The sequence below is a fragment of the Gopherus flavomarginatus genome, chromosome 2 (genome assembly GCF_025201925.1).
Source record: "Gopherus flavomarginatus isolate rGopFla2 chromosome 2, rGopFla2.mat.asm, whole genome shotgun sequence".
NCBI classification, from domain to species: domain Eukaryota; kingdom Metazoa; phylum Chordata; order Testudines; family Testudinidae; genus Gopherus; species Gopherus flavomarginatus.
Window position 1 is genome coordinate 197,169,599 of NC_066618.1, and position 12,545 is coordinate 197,182,143.

The 12,545-nt window shown below is 42.5% G+C and overlaps 1 protein-coding gene and 1 long non-coding RNA gene across 4 annotated transcripts in view; one reads left to right on the forward strand and one right to left on the reverse strand.

The window, feature by feature from the left end:
• Nucleotides 1-527: 527 nt before the first annotated feature.
• ZNF407 (zinc finger protein 407) overlaps nucleotides 528-12,545 on the reverse strand; it is a 481,488-nt gene continuing 469,470 nt past the window's right edge. The window contains exon 9 of one of the 3 annotated variants that reach the window (XM_050941753.1): nucleotides 528-3,087. In XM_050941753.1, the coding sequence (XP_050797710.1) occupies nucleotides 1,724-3,087 (1,364 nt within the window). In that variant the 3' untranslated portion in view covers nucleotides 528-1,723. The remainder of the gene's footprint in view (nucleotides 3,088-12,545) is intronic. The other 2 variants (XM_050941754.1, XM_050941756.1) reach the window with 2 other exon arrangements.
• LOC127045634 (uncharacterized) lies at nucleotides 5,568-7,288 on the forward strand. Its single transcript, XR_007772787.1, has 2 exons — nucleotides 5,568-5,729; nucleotides 6,697-7,288. It is a non-coding gene; the product is annotated as an uncharacterized LOC127045634 (long non-coding RNA).

A 12,545-nucleotide genomic window follows, 5' to 3' on the forward strand; every position in this document is an offset into this window, starting at 1 on the left:
AACAAACGGGAGTTGATCCTGTCACTGTTTCCTGAAGACAGTATTTAAGAGAAAGTGAACAGCTTGTCACGTCTAAGAAAGATGAGCAAGTCAAACTCAGCTAATTATGAATCTCAGAGTCTAACCTGAAATTTACTTTTTTGGGGGGTCTGACACAGATACAACCTTAAAGCCTGAGGGGGAGGGGGAATGAAAAGCCAGTAGGATCTTCTAGCTTCAGAGTGAGGCACCTTTTCTATTCAACTCCCTCAGAAAAAAACATTTTTTAAACAGTTGCTCCAAGAAGAAACTATTGTTTTACCTCTCCCCAACTTTCTTACACTTGATGATTTTAAGATATTAATCATGATAGGAAATGCAGTTATCTCTAGAGTCTGCTTGGTTTATACCCTAAACACTTAGACAATTATATTAAGCATGCATGAGGCACACTTCAGAAATTAGATTCTTTTATCTTTATCTATCTATCTAGCCAAAGAAAGGGAAAGAGAAAATGCGCAGACATAACCGATACCATTCATTTCCTGCTGCTGAATGCCAGTGTTGTTTATTGCTTAATATTAAAAATCATGATGCTTCTTTTTAATGTTAACATTTTATTTGAAAGAATCCTCCTCCAAAATCCCAACCAAACCCCCTTACCATTTTATATTTTACAACTTCTTTTTTAAAAGAAACAAAATCAGTTGTATCAGGAAACAAATCTTTTCTACATGAACTTGCATTGAACAGTTGCAGTGTATCCACAACTAGATAACTGACATTCTGGTCTAAGCAAGAAATACAAGGTCACCTTTTTTCTACTTGTTAATGTCAATGTCAGAATTTTCATTAAAAAAATCCCTAACATTTCAAAAAGTTATTCACAAAATGAACTGCAAAATGGTATTTATATGAAGCACTATTTGTAAGAAAAGCAAAACATTGACAGTGACAATATTTTTTTCCCCAAAATGCACATTTCATATGCAGGACTTTTATATCTGAAATTAAGTTGCAAGTAACAGGCATTAATCTTTTTCTAAACCAAGACAGTTTTCTGAATACATGTATCAAGCCTTTTCTAAAGTGTAGATTTCAGAGGTCTCTCTTGCTCAAAGTCCAGTGCAAAACAATGAAAGAGTTAACTACAGTTAAAGAAAAATGATTCTCTCAGACACAAATTTAGAAAGGGTCATTATGCTGAGATGCTTTTGACCAGGGACATTTTAGAGCAAGACTTTAGAAAACCAAATGTCAGGCTTTCTGCCTTTGAAGAAGACAGGACAACACTTGTAGTATCCAACTTTACTTACAAACTGTCACCTCATATTTTTAACATGTGGTGTGATTTTGGGTTTTTAATTTTTTTGCTCACAAAATGTATATGTAAAGTGAAAAAATTATGTTTAGCATAACCACAAAAACAGTCAGACAAGGCATAAACCAGGAAATCACCCTGAACTCAGAAAATAATCCAAACCAAACCAGAATCATATCTGACTCATCTGGGCGAGGGAAGGGGAGCTTTAGTCATTTTCTTACCATATTATGCCTGTTAATCATACTCAGGTCAACTTTCTGTCCATTGTAATAAGATAATACCTTTTCTGTATACTCTTCCCAGTAGCTGACATTAACCTCACACAGTGAGGCTGGCACCTGGATGGAGGAATATCATATTATGAAGGTTTTACAAATTAAGTTCCTATACATGTCTATTAATTTTCCAAGAAACAATTCTTCACACTTCTTGTAGTTCATTACTATCTCCCTGGCCCTGAATTACTGTTGCTTGGGAGCCACTCTCTGTATAAATGACCATACTAGTTAACTGTTCTCCTGTTCCATCAGGGGATGCAGCTTCAGCATTTATAGCAGTACCAGCTTCCAAAATCTCTTGAGACTCAGCTGTCTCTATCACAGTGTGTGAATACACACCAGTCTCATCCTGTATATTTTGTGGTAATTCTGTTACAATATAATGGGTTGGACCTTCAGAGAAGTTGCCATGTGAATCCTGAACCATGGCTTGAGCTATTTCTTCTGTGACAATGATCTGTGAAATTTCTCCATCAGACTCAACTAAATCCATGTGCTCACTTTGGACACTGAGTGCATGGCTACCAGCTTCTTGCATTATTATTTGAGAGCCTTCTCTAGCTACCATATGCACCGTTCCTTCCTCATTTACAATGACCTGAGTGACACCTTCTTTCATCAGCTGGTCTGCTGCAGCCGTGTCACATACTGCAAACTGTAGTACACCTTGGACCATTTTCTTGAAGGCAGCTTGAGCTCTCTCCTGAGATGCAATTATAGTAGATGGGTGAATGACCTGTGTCACTACTTCCATCGGTTCTATATCTTCCTGAGTCCCTTGAACTTCATGGAACATCTGTATTTCTTGTGTCTCAGCGTCATTAGGATTATTGGATTGATCCTGATTTGTCATTTGTAACAACTCTTTGTGAATAGGCCTGGTTCTGTTGAGGAGTCCAGTTTTGTTTTCCACTTCACCCAGCTCTGTTACAGCACAAAGGAGGGCATCTAATGCTGAGGACGACTCTGGAGGATGTACTGTAGCTTCTGATGTATCTAAAATTTCCTGTCTCATTATCTGTTGCACCACAGCACTACTGGAGTCAGACACTGCATCTATTGGGACAGCCTCCTCCATATCAGTTCCCTCCACAGAGCCTTCTACCACTACCACTTGTGTCGCACCACCTGATAATTGCTCAGTGAGTATTTGTCCTGGAACCAGACCACTCACATGAGAACCATTTTGACTTGTGGTTATAACTTGCCCATCTTCCGTAATATGCACCACCCTTGCCACCTGACCTGCCATTGCCAAAGTCTGAAGGGTAGCTGCTGCCGTTTCTTCCACAGAGGCATCAATTGCAAAGTCACCATCGTATCCTTGAATAATGATAACTTGCTGCACTTGTTCAGCTGATTGGGATTGTCTTCTGTTACTTCGAAGGGCCTTCTCTTTAACTGGAGAAACTTCTCCCAGGGCGGCTACTGTGAAAGGACTGGTGGTCTCTACAAAGGTTGCTCCCTGACCCTTCAGTCGGCATTCGTAGGACTTGGATACAATGCCTAGGAAATTAAAAAAAAGTCTGTTAATAGGGAATCATGGCAAATATTTGTAGTTCACTATTTTAAACACAAAAAACTTTCCAGTACAATTTTTAAATTTCCCTGGCAGAGAGGTGTAATATGCAATTGAACAAAACCAATTTGCATGTTTTCTAATTATTTATTTATAGAATCCAAATAATTGCTGCTGTTAACAATTCTGCAGAGTACTAACAATCTGAATTCGTTACTTTTAAAACATTCTGTATTAAGTGGCATACAAATACAGTATACAATTAAAAACCATTAACACCTTTATGAGAAAAACATATCTGTAGTACTGCTATTTTTGTAATTAATTGTATTTTCCCGTATTACATTAAGCACAGCTGGGTGTGATAATGTGCAACATATCCTTTTCAGTATTCTGGTGTTCTTGGTAAATTAAAGGCCATATCTTTGTTTTGATGTGTTAGTTTCCTCCTCATTCTCCCACCCCAATTCCTTCCCCGACACACCTAACTGACATTATTCATTTGTCTAGTTAGTTGGAGAAAACATATAGCCTCACTCTGAAAGTGTATGCCGTAAAAATGCCAGCATGGGAATTGTCTCCTGACTGTTTTCATATAAAAGCTTCTCAATTTACAAGTCAAAAGATGTTTATTCCAACTACTGTCTCTGCAAACCTAACCCAGATTTTGAGAGCCATTGCAGCTTCTTGTCCTTCTCATGATTCATCACTCATGACTAGGGCCCTACCAAAAATTAATGGCTGTGAAAAACGTGTCACGGACCGAGAAATCTGGTCTCCCCTATGAAATCTGCCCTGGGGAGGGTCAGGACTGGGGGCGCCCCAGCGAGTTCGTACTGTGCACCAGGCTCCAGCTGCTAGTTCTGGCGGGGCTGGGGAGGGATGGGACTTTCTCTTCTCCTGCATGGGCCATTCCTGGACCAGGTCAGACCCACCTCTGGGAACCTCCCTCAGCTGCAGGAAGCTCAGCACTCCCCACCCTGATTTCTGTCCCCATCACTCCTCAGCCACGGGGGGAAGGGGTCACTATACAGGGAGCAGCCATGGAGTTTCATCCAGCTGAGGGAGGTTCTTGGAGGTGGGTCTGACTCACCTCAGAATTGACCCCTGCAGGAGAAGAGGAAGTCCCATCCCTCCCCAGCCTGGCTGGGACTAGCAGCTGGAGCCCCCTCTGGTTCACCCTGCCAACAGAGCCGGAACGGGGGGTGGGGCAGGGACCATGCCTAGGCACTTTTTAACACTGGCATAATTTGGCATTGCCCCCCAAACTGCAAGTCACGGGTAGGCACAGAGCAGCATCAGCATTTTTAAAACCCTATGACCATGAAATTGACCAAAATGGACTGTGAACGTGGTAGGGCCCTACCAATGACAAAGGTTCTACAGGCCAAATGATGCCCCAGTTACCCCACTGTGTTGAAAATGCAACCTCACTGATACCGTGCAGTCCCCCTTTCCTTCGGTGCAATTGCACAGGTATAGTTGACTGGATCTTCTGTGGATGCAGAAGATGGAACAGCATCCAGCTCACTCTCACTTGGCTATGTGAGCTGTGCAGGGCTAACAGCTGCAAAAAAAGCAGTAACATCTTATTTTTGTCACAAAAGAGAGCAGCCAGGACTGAATGTACACAAGGAGCAGGCCTGTTGTGCAGGAGGGTATCATTTTTACATTTCAGAGTAGACCTTCACTTTCAGTTGCTGAGGCCTGGTCTACACTACGCGTTTAAACCGAATTTAGCAGCATTAAACCGATTTAACCTTGCACCCGTCCACACAACGAGGCCCTTTATATCGATATAAAGGGCTCTTTAAACCGGTTTCTGTACTCCTCTCCGACGAGAGGAGTAGCGCTGAAATTGGTATTGCCATGTCGGATTAGGGTTAGTGTGGCCGCAAATCGACGGTATTGGCCTCCGGGCGGTATCCCACAGTGCACCATTGTGATCACTCTGGAAAGCCATCTCAACTCGGATGCACTGGCCAGGTAGACAGGAAAAGCCCCGCGAACTTTTGAATTTCATTTCCTGTTTGGCCAGTGTGGAGAGCTCTCCAGCAGAGGTGACCACGCAAAGCTCATCAGCACAGGTAACAATGCAGTCCCCTGAGAATTGAAAAAGAGCTCCAGCATGGACCGCACGGGAGGTACTGGATCTGATTGCTGTATGGGGAGAGAATTCCGTGCTAACAGAACTCCGTTCCAAAAGATGAAATGAAAAAAAATTTGAAAAAATTTCCAAGGCCATGATGCAGAGAGGCCACACCAGTGACTCGGTACAGTGCCGTGTGAAAGTTAAGGAGCTCAGACAAGCCTACTAGAAAACCAAAGAATCAAACAGAAGGTCCGGGGCAGGGCCAAAAACATGCCGCTTCTACGCTGAGCTGCATGCAATTCTAGGGGGGTCTGCCACCACTACCCCACCCCTGTCCGTGGATTCCGAGGTGGGGCATGGCTGAGTATTCTGTGGACGGGGAAGATGAGGAGGAGGAAGAGGAGGATGAGCTTGCAGAGAGCACACAGCACTCCATTCTCCCCAACAGCCAGGAGCTTTTTCTCACCCTGACGGAATTACCCTCCCAGCCCTCCCAAGCCACTATCCCACACAATGAAGCCATGGAAGGGATCTCTGGTGACTGTACCTTTGTAAATATAAAACATGGTTTAAAAGCAAGTGTTTTTTAATGATTAATTTGCCCTGAGGACTTGGGATGCATTCGCGGCCAGTACAGTTATTGAAAAAGTCTGATAACATGTCTGGGTATGGAGCGGAAATCCTCCAGGGACATCTCCATGAAGCTGTCCTGGAGGTACTCCAAAAGCCTTTGCAGAAGGTTTCTGGGCAAGGCAGCCTTATTCTGTCCTTCATGGTAGGACACTTGACCACGCCATGCATGTAGCAAATACTCTGGTATCATTGCATGACAAAGGCTAGCTGCGTGTGGTGTTTGCTGGCATTCAAGCAACATCCGTTCTTTATCTCGCTGTGTTATCCTCAGGAGAGTGATATCGTTCATGGTAACCTAGTTGAAATGCAGGAATTTAATTAAGGGGACAGAGATGGCCATTCCTATTGGGCTGTTTGCCTGTTGCTTAAAAGAAATCCTTCCTTGCAGGTAGCCAAGCAAGGGGAAGGGGGGTGTGTGATTGGCGCTAAGCTTTTTCGCGTTTGCTAGCAGTGATCTTCCATGATATCAGCCATGCGGTGGGGGGAGGGGTAAAGCGATCATCCCAGAGAATTGGATGGGGGTGGTGGTTTCTGCTGCTGCATGTTAACAGGAAAGAAGCAGCACTGAATGGGATTTACTTGGTATTGGGGAAAGGAGGGCACTGTGTATATGAAGGCTGCAGAAGCTGAAAGACAATGGCTTACCATGGCTGCATGCAAGCTGAATTCTGCTGCCCGGACCTGCGTCTGTGAGATCTCTAACACCAGAGCTGCAGGCATTCAATATTAAGATGCAAAATGCGACCTTGTAGTGAAATCACATGTGCTATGTAAGGTGAATAGTGTTGTTCACCGTGAAAGAGTATAAGCATTGTTCTGTAAAATGTATCTTTTTAAATACTTCTCTCCCTTTTTTCCCTCCCTCATGCAGCTGCAAATTTTTCAAGCCTCCCTACTCCATCCCAAAGGCTATCTCAGATAAGGCGGTGGGAAAAAAAAGACGCAAGACGAAATGTTCTCGGAAATCATGGAAGTGACCCGCAACGAAAGAGCTCATCTGAATGAGTGGAAGGACATGGTATCAAATTACAGGAAAGATGCCAGTGAACGTGAGGACAGGAGGGACGCTCAAGATGAGAGGTGGCAGCACGAAGATCAGAGGAGGTATGACGCAACGCTGGGGCTGCTGCGTGATCAAACTGACATGCTCCGGTGTCTGATGGAGCTTCAGGAACAGCAGCAGGATGACAGAGTGCCGCTGCAGCCCCTGTGTAACCACCCTCACCCCTCACCATGTTCCATATCCTCCTCACCCAGATGTGTAAGAACATGTGGGGGGAGGCTCCGTGCACCCACCCACTCCACCCTCATGGACAGCCCAACCAAAAGGCTGTCATTACTTTGAAATTTTTTTAGTGGCCTTTTCCTTCCCTCCTATCCTCCTCCCAAACCACACCCAGGATACCTTGTCAGTTCTCTCCCTCTTTTTATAATGAATTAATAAAGAATACATGATTTTTAAACGATAGTGACTTTATTTCCTTAAGCAAGCTGTAATCGAAGGGGGAGGGTGGGTTGCTTAACGGGAATGAGTCAATCAAGGGGGAGGGTTCATCAAGGGGAAACAAACACAGCAGTCAGACCGTACACAGGCCCATGATGAAACTTGTTTTCAAAGCTTCTCTGATGCGCACCGCTTCCTGGTGAGCTCTTCTAATCACCCTGGTGTCTGGCTGCGCGTAATCAGCGGCCAGGTGATTTGTCTCAGCCTCCCACCCCGCCAGAAAGGTCTCCCCCTTACTCTCACAGAGATTGTGGAGCACACAGCAAGCAGCAATAACAATGGGGACATTGGTTTGGCTGAGGTCTGAGGGAGTCAGTAATGTGTGCCAGCGCGCCTTTAAATGGCCAAATGCACATTCTACCACCATTCTGCGCTTGCTCAGCCTATAGTTGAACAGCTCCTGACTACTGTCCAGGCTGCCTGTGTAAGGCTTCATGAGCCATGGCATCAAGGGGCAGGCTGGGTCCCCCAGGATAACTACAGGCATTTCAACATCCCCAACTGTTATTTTCTGGTCTGGGAAGTAATTCCCTTGCTGGAGCCGTTTAAACAGAGTAGTGTTCCTGAAGACATGAACGTCATGAACCCTTCCCGGCCATCCCACGTGGATGTTGGTGAAACGTCCCTTGTGATCCACTAGTACTTGCAGCACCATTGAAAAGTACCCATTGTGGTTTATGTACTGGGTGCCCTGGTGCTCTGGTGCCAAGATAGGGATATGTGTTCCATCTATCGCCCCACCACAGTTAGGGAATCCCATTGCAGCAAAGCCATCCACTATGACCTGCACATTTCTCAGAGTTACTACCTTTTGTAGCAGCAGCTTAATGATTGCTTTGGCTACTTGCATCACAGCAGTCCCCACAGTAGATTTTCCCACTCCAAATTGATTCCCGACTGATTGGTAGCTGTCTGGCGTTGCAAGCTTCCAGAGGGCTATTGCCACTCGCTTCTCAACTGTGAGGGCTGCTCTCATCTTGGTATTCTGGCATTTCAGGGCAGGGGAAAGCAAGTCACAAAGTTCCATGAAAGTGCCCTTAGACATGTGAAAGTTTTGCAGCCACTGGGAATCGTCCCAAACCTGCAAAACTATACGGTCCCACCAGTCTGTGCTTGTTTCCCGGGCCCAAAATCGGTGTTCAATGGCTACAACCTGCCCCATTACCATCAGGATCTCCAAAGCACAGGGGCCCGTGCTTTGAGAATTCTGTGTCCATGTCCTCATCACTCTCGTCACCGTGCTACCGTAGCTGCCTCCTCCTCGCCTGGTTTTGCAGGTCCTGCTTCAGCATAGACTGCACGATAATGCACGAGGTGTTTACAACGTCCATGATTGCTGTCTTGAGCTGAGCAGGGTCCATGCTTGCTGTGCTATGGCGTTTGCACAGTTCACCCAGGAAAAAAGGCGCAAAACGGTTGTCTGCTGCTTTCATGGAGGGAGGGGTGAGGCTGTACCCAGAATCACCCGCGACAATGTTTTCTGCCCCATCAGGCACTGGGATCTCAACCCAGAATTCCAAGGGGCGGGGGGGACTGCGGGAACTATGGGATAGCTACGGGATAGCTACCCACAGTGCAGCGCTCCGGAAATCGACACTAGCCTCGGTACATGGACGCACACCATCGAATTAATGTGCTTAGTGTGGCCGCGTGCACTCGACTTTATACAATCTGTTTTACAAAACTGGTTTCTGTAAAATCAGAATAATCCCATAGTGTAGACATACCCTGATTCTTTGAGCCAGTAAGTCGTAGGTGCTAATGAATGGCACAGTTGCTTTCTCACCTCAGAGTCTAGGCAAGTTGCTCCTTCATCTGGCCTTGGAGAGCTCAATCATCCGAAGGGCCGAGCCCATTGGTCCTAGTCCCATAAAACACTGAAGTGTGTGCTTAAAGTCAAAGAGAATAATTTCTTAAAGTTAAGCACATGCTTAAGTGCTTTGCTGGATCAGGGCCAAAGTGCTTAGCACCTTGCAGCAGCACCAAGCCTCAACAGCAGGAAATACTAAGGTTAAGATCAAGCCAGGATCTCATACACATCAAGATAGTACTTGTGCCCAAAAGACTGGGCAGTAGATGATCTATTAATTTTTAAAACTTCAAAGCTTTAGCTGGATAATTATACTACAGAACACATGCATGAAGTTTGTTCAACTGAGCGACTGCAGCTCAGCTTCAGAATCTAAACTGGAGTTAGACAAGCTTCTTCATCTTAGCTTGCAAGGCAGGAGGGAATTTTAATGGTATCTTTGAAAAGGAAAATAAACAACTTAAACTGTTAAGTATTTCCAAATGATATTGCATGATTGATCTGGCACATGCTATTGAATTAAATTTTGGAAGGGATAAGCTATGTTGGTATCATTGTTATTTATCCTGTTATGTTTTTCTCTCTGTGGGCACTGACATACACAAGACCCCCAAACAAGAGAAAAAATAGGAGGCAGAAATCAGTATCAAAAGGATAATTATCAAAATAATCTTAACATGTCCATGTTTCATAATCACATAGGATTAATTAACTCTCTCAGGAGTCTTCTTTGTTGACATGACACAAGATGGGTCTTGCAGTGATATGGCAAGAAATCAAACTAAATCTACAAATCATAAGTATTCATTGGATATAGCAGAAACCACATCATCATTACCCTCAGAAAAAGGTAATTTAGGTACAGTAGAGATCATACTGTCATCACACTTAGGGAAAGGTCCAGTTTGCGGGGGAGGAAAGAAAAAGAAATGCATCTTGTTTTTTGTCTCTATAATAAATGCTGTATCTGTGAATCTATGTAACTCCAGTCTTTACTCTGCAATTCAATGGGAAGTCTCTTGGGTGTAGAGTTATCCAGTGAATTCCTTGCAGCACTGATAATTACACCATTCTGACTGCTTACTTAATCTATTTGAATCCAGAGGTGAGTTAAGACACTTCCTGACCATTAAAGCAAACTACATGGGTAAATACTGCTGTCACAAAGGGGTGTGATGAAGCTTAACTACACCAACATCTTAACCTCAGCTCGGTGCAACCCCAGCTATTCCATCACAGTTCATAAATGCAATTGCAGGTCCATCTTTTGATTCAGCAATTTAATAACTTCGAGTGCTGTCAGTACTGCTTTGAAAAATGGCTCCTATAAAATGTAACAGCCTCAATCAGACTGTAAAAGATTCACCCACTGAAGATTCTTCTATTTCAACTATAATGAATTAATGTTGAGCTATGTAGAAGTTCAAGTGTCATTTAAACTAATGTGACTCTCCACTGCAACTTTAAATTTTAACTGGACTATGACCAAGAATTTACTGGGAACATCAACTTCAATTTTAGTGATCTTCATGGTAAATATGAATTGTATACTTTATAGGTTTTCTTTGTTTTGAAAGTGAAGAGTCAAAGAGGGGAGATATTTAGGAAACAGTATGTTTTAAGGATTAGTTGCTATTATGACTTTGGGACAATACAGCTGTATAATGGGCACTGCTATTCAACATAGTATTTTTACATTGTGTAATGAAAATGTCGCATTACTTGACTGTATCAAGCAGCAAGTCACTTGTTACTAAAAACAAAAAAGGAATGGGGGGGAGGGAAAGTGTTGATTGTCATGACAAACAGGCTAAAATACAAATGTACATTAATGTTAGGAAAACTACACTTGCTGCTGATAGCATATCATGACAAATTGAAAAGATATGCAAATAAACATTCAAAGGACAAAACACAATGATGCAAGAGCTCATATCCATAAAAAATTGCAAATAGGTGTTTCATATGTAGGGGTGCAATACTCAGAGAAATGGTTTCTTTGCAAGAAGCCTGTCATTTTAACAGAGACATTATTTATCAAATGGCATCCTCAGTGATTGTTATTTTTTTATTTGAAAATGTCAAGATTTTAGACATTAAATCCATATTTCCAGGTTATTTTAATTCTCAGAGAGCACACATTCCCCCAAATATGGCTAAAAGATAGGCTTTCATGTTTAATATGCATTTGGGAAACTACAAATAGGGTTTAGTGCAATTTTTTTTTCTTTTACTCAATACCTGACTTCTTTCTTTTGTGTGTATGTGTTACTCTTTTGTTACTGTCATCATTTTTCCCCACAGAATAAATATCTTATTCTTTTGTTAAGCTTACATTTAATTAAAATGTACAGGATTTGTGCAGTAAACTCGAATGAAACAAATAAAACAAGGGCCCCTCTCTTGAAGGCATACGTTGTGAATGAAAAATGTCATTACAGACTAAAAAATTTTGCAGTAAACAGGGCCTACAGAGAGAAGTTTCCCCCGTAATGACATCCATAAAATACACAAATGGCACTTTTAGTACCATCCTGAATATGGCATTTTCTGTGCTCTACACACAATCTAAATGGTTTGATCATAGAGCATAATACTCCATTGGGTTTATAGAACAATCAATGTTCCATAAAATGATGTATTTATCCAATAGTAGGCTCAGCAGTTACTGGTGTATGACATTGTAGGACACTGGCTTTGTACTGTTCAGCAGCACACATGCTGGCTGTAAAACTTATCTAACACTACTTCAACAACTTCATCTCATCTGTGTCAAGTAATTTGTTGAAGCCTCAGCTTGGTTTAAAAAAACTTGTAATAAAAATTCATAGAATTTTCAAGAGAATGAAAGCTGATGACAATAGAAAGGTCACATTGTGTCTATACTAAAGGGGTCAAGGGTCATTTGCAGTTCTAAAACAGAAAGTAGATTTCATGCATCGTGTAGCAGATAAAGATGGCATTAAAGAGACTTGTCTCAGAAAGAAATGCGTAATGTGTTAGGAAAGTCTGTGCTAATATTGTATGTAAACCACAACTTTGCTCTTAATGGGCGTTCCTTTAGATTTCTAAGCCTTTTCCAAAAGTTGTATTAAGTGGTTTTACACAGTGACATTAAGCCTAACCTACCCTTCACAATGCACTCACTAAAAACGAGGTATTAAATTGTAAATGAAATAATGGGCTGGCTTCTTATGACAATGGAAATTATCTGTGTTTGTATTGTAACTTATAGAGTTATTTTTCCTGATACTTTTAAACTTTTATGCGGGCTGATATGGAACATTATATTCAACAATGACTCATTTTTGTGCACTTCAATTTCAAGGTATGCTTTATCCACAAATACAAATATTTAAATGAAACCATATTATTCAAGAATGCTAGTAAGTCAAAACTACTTTTT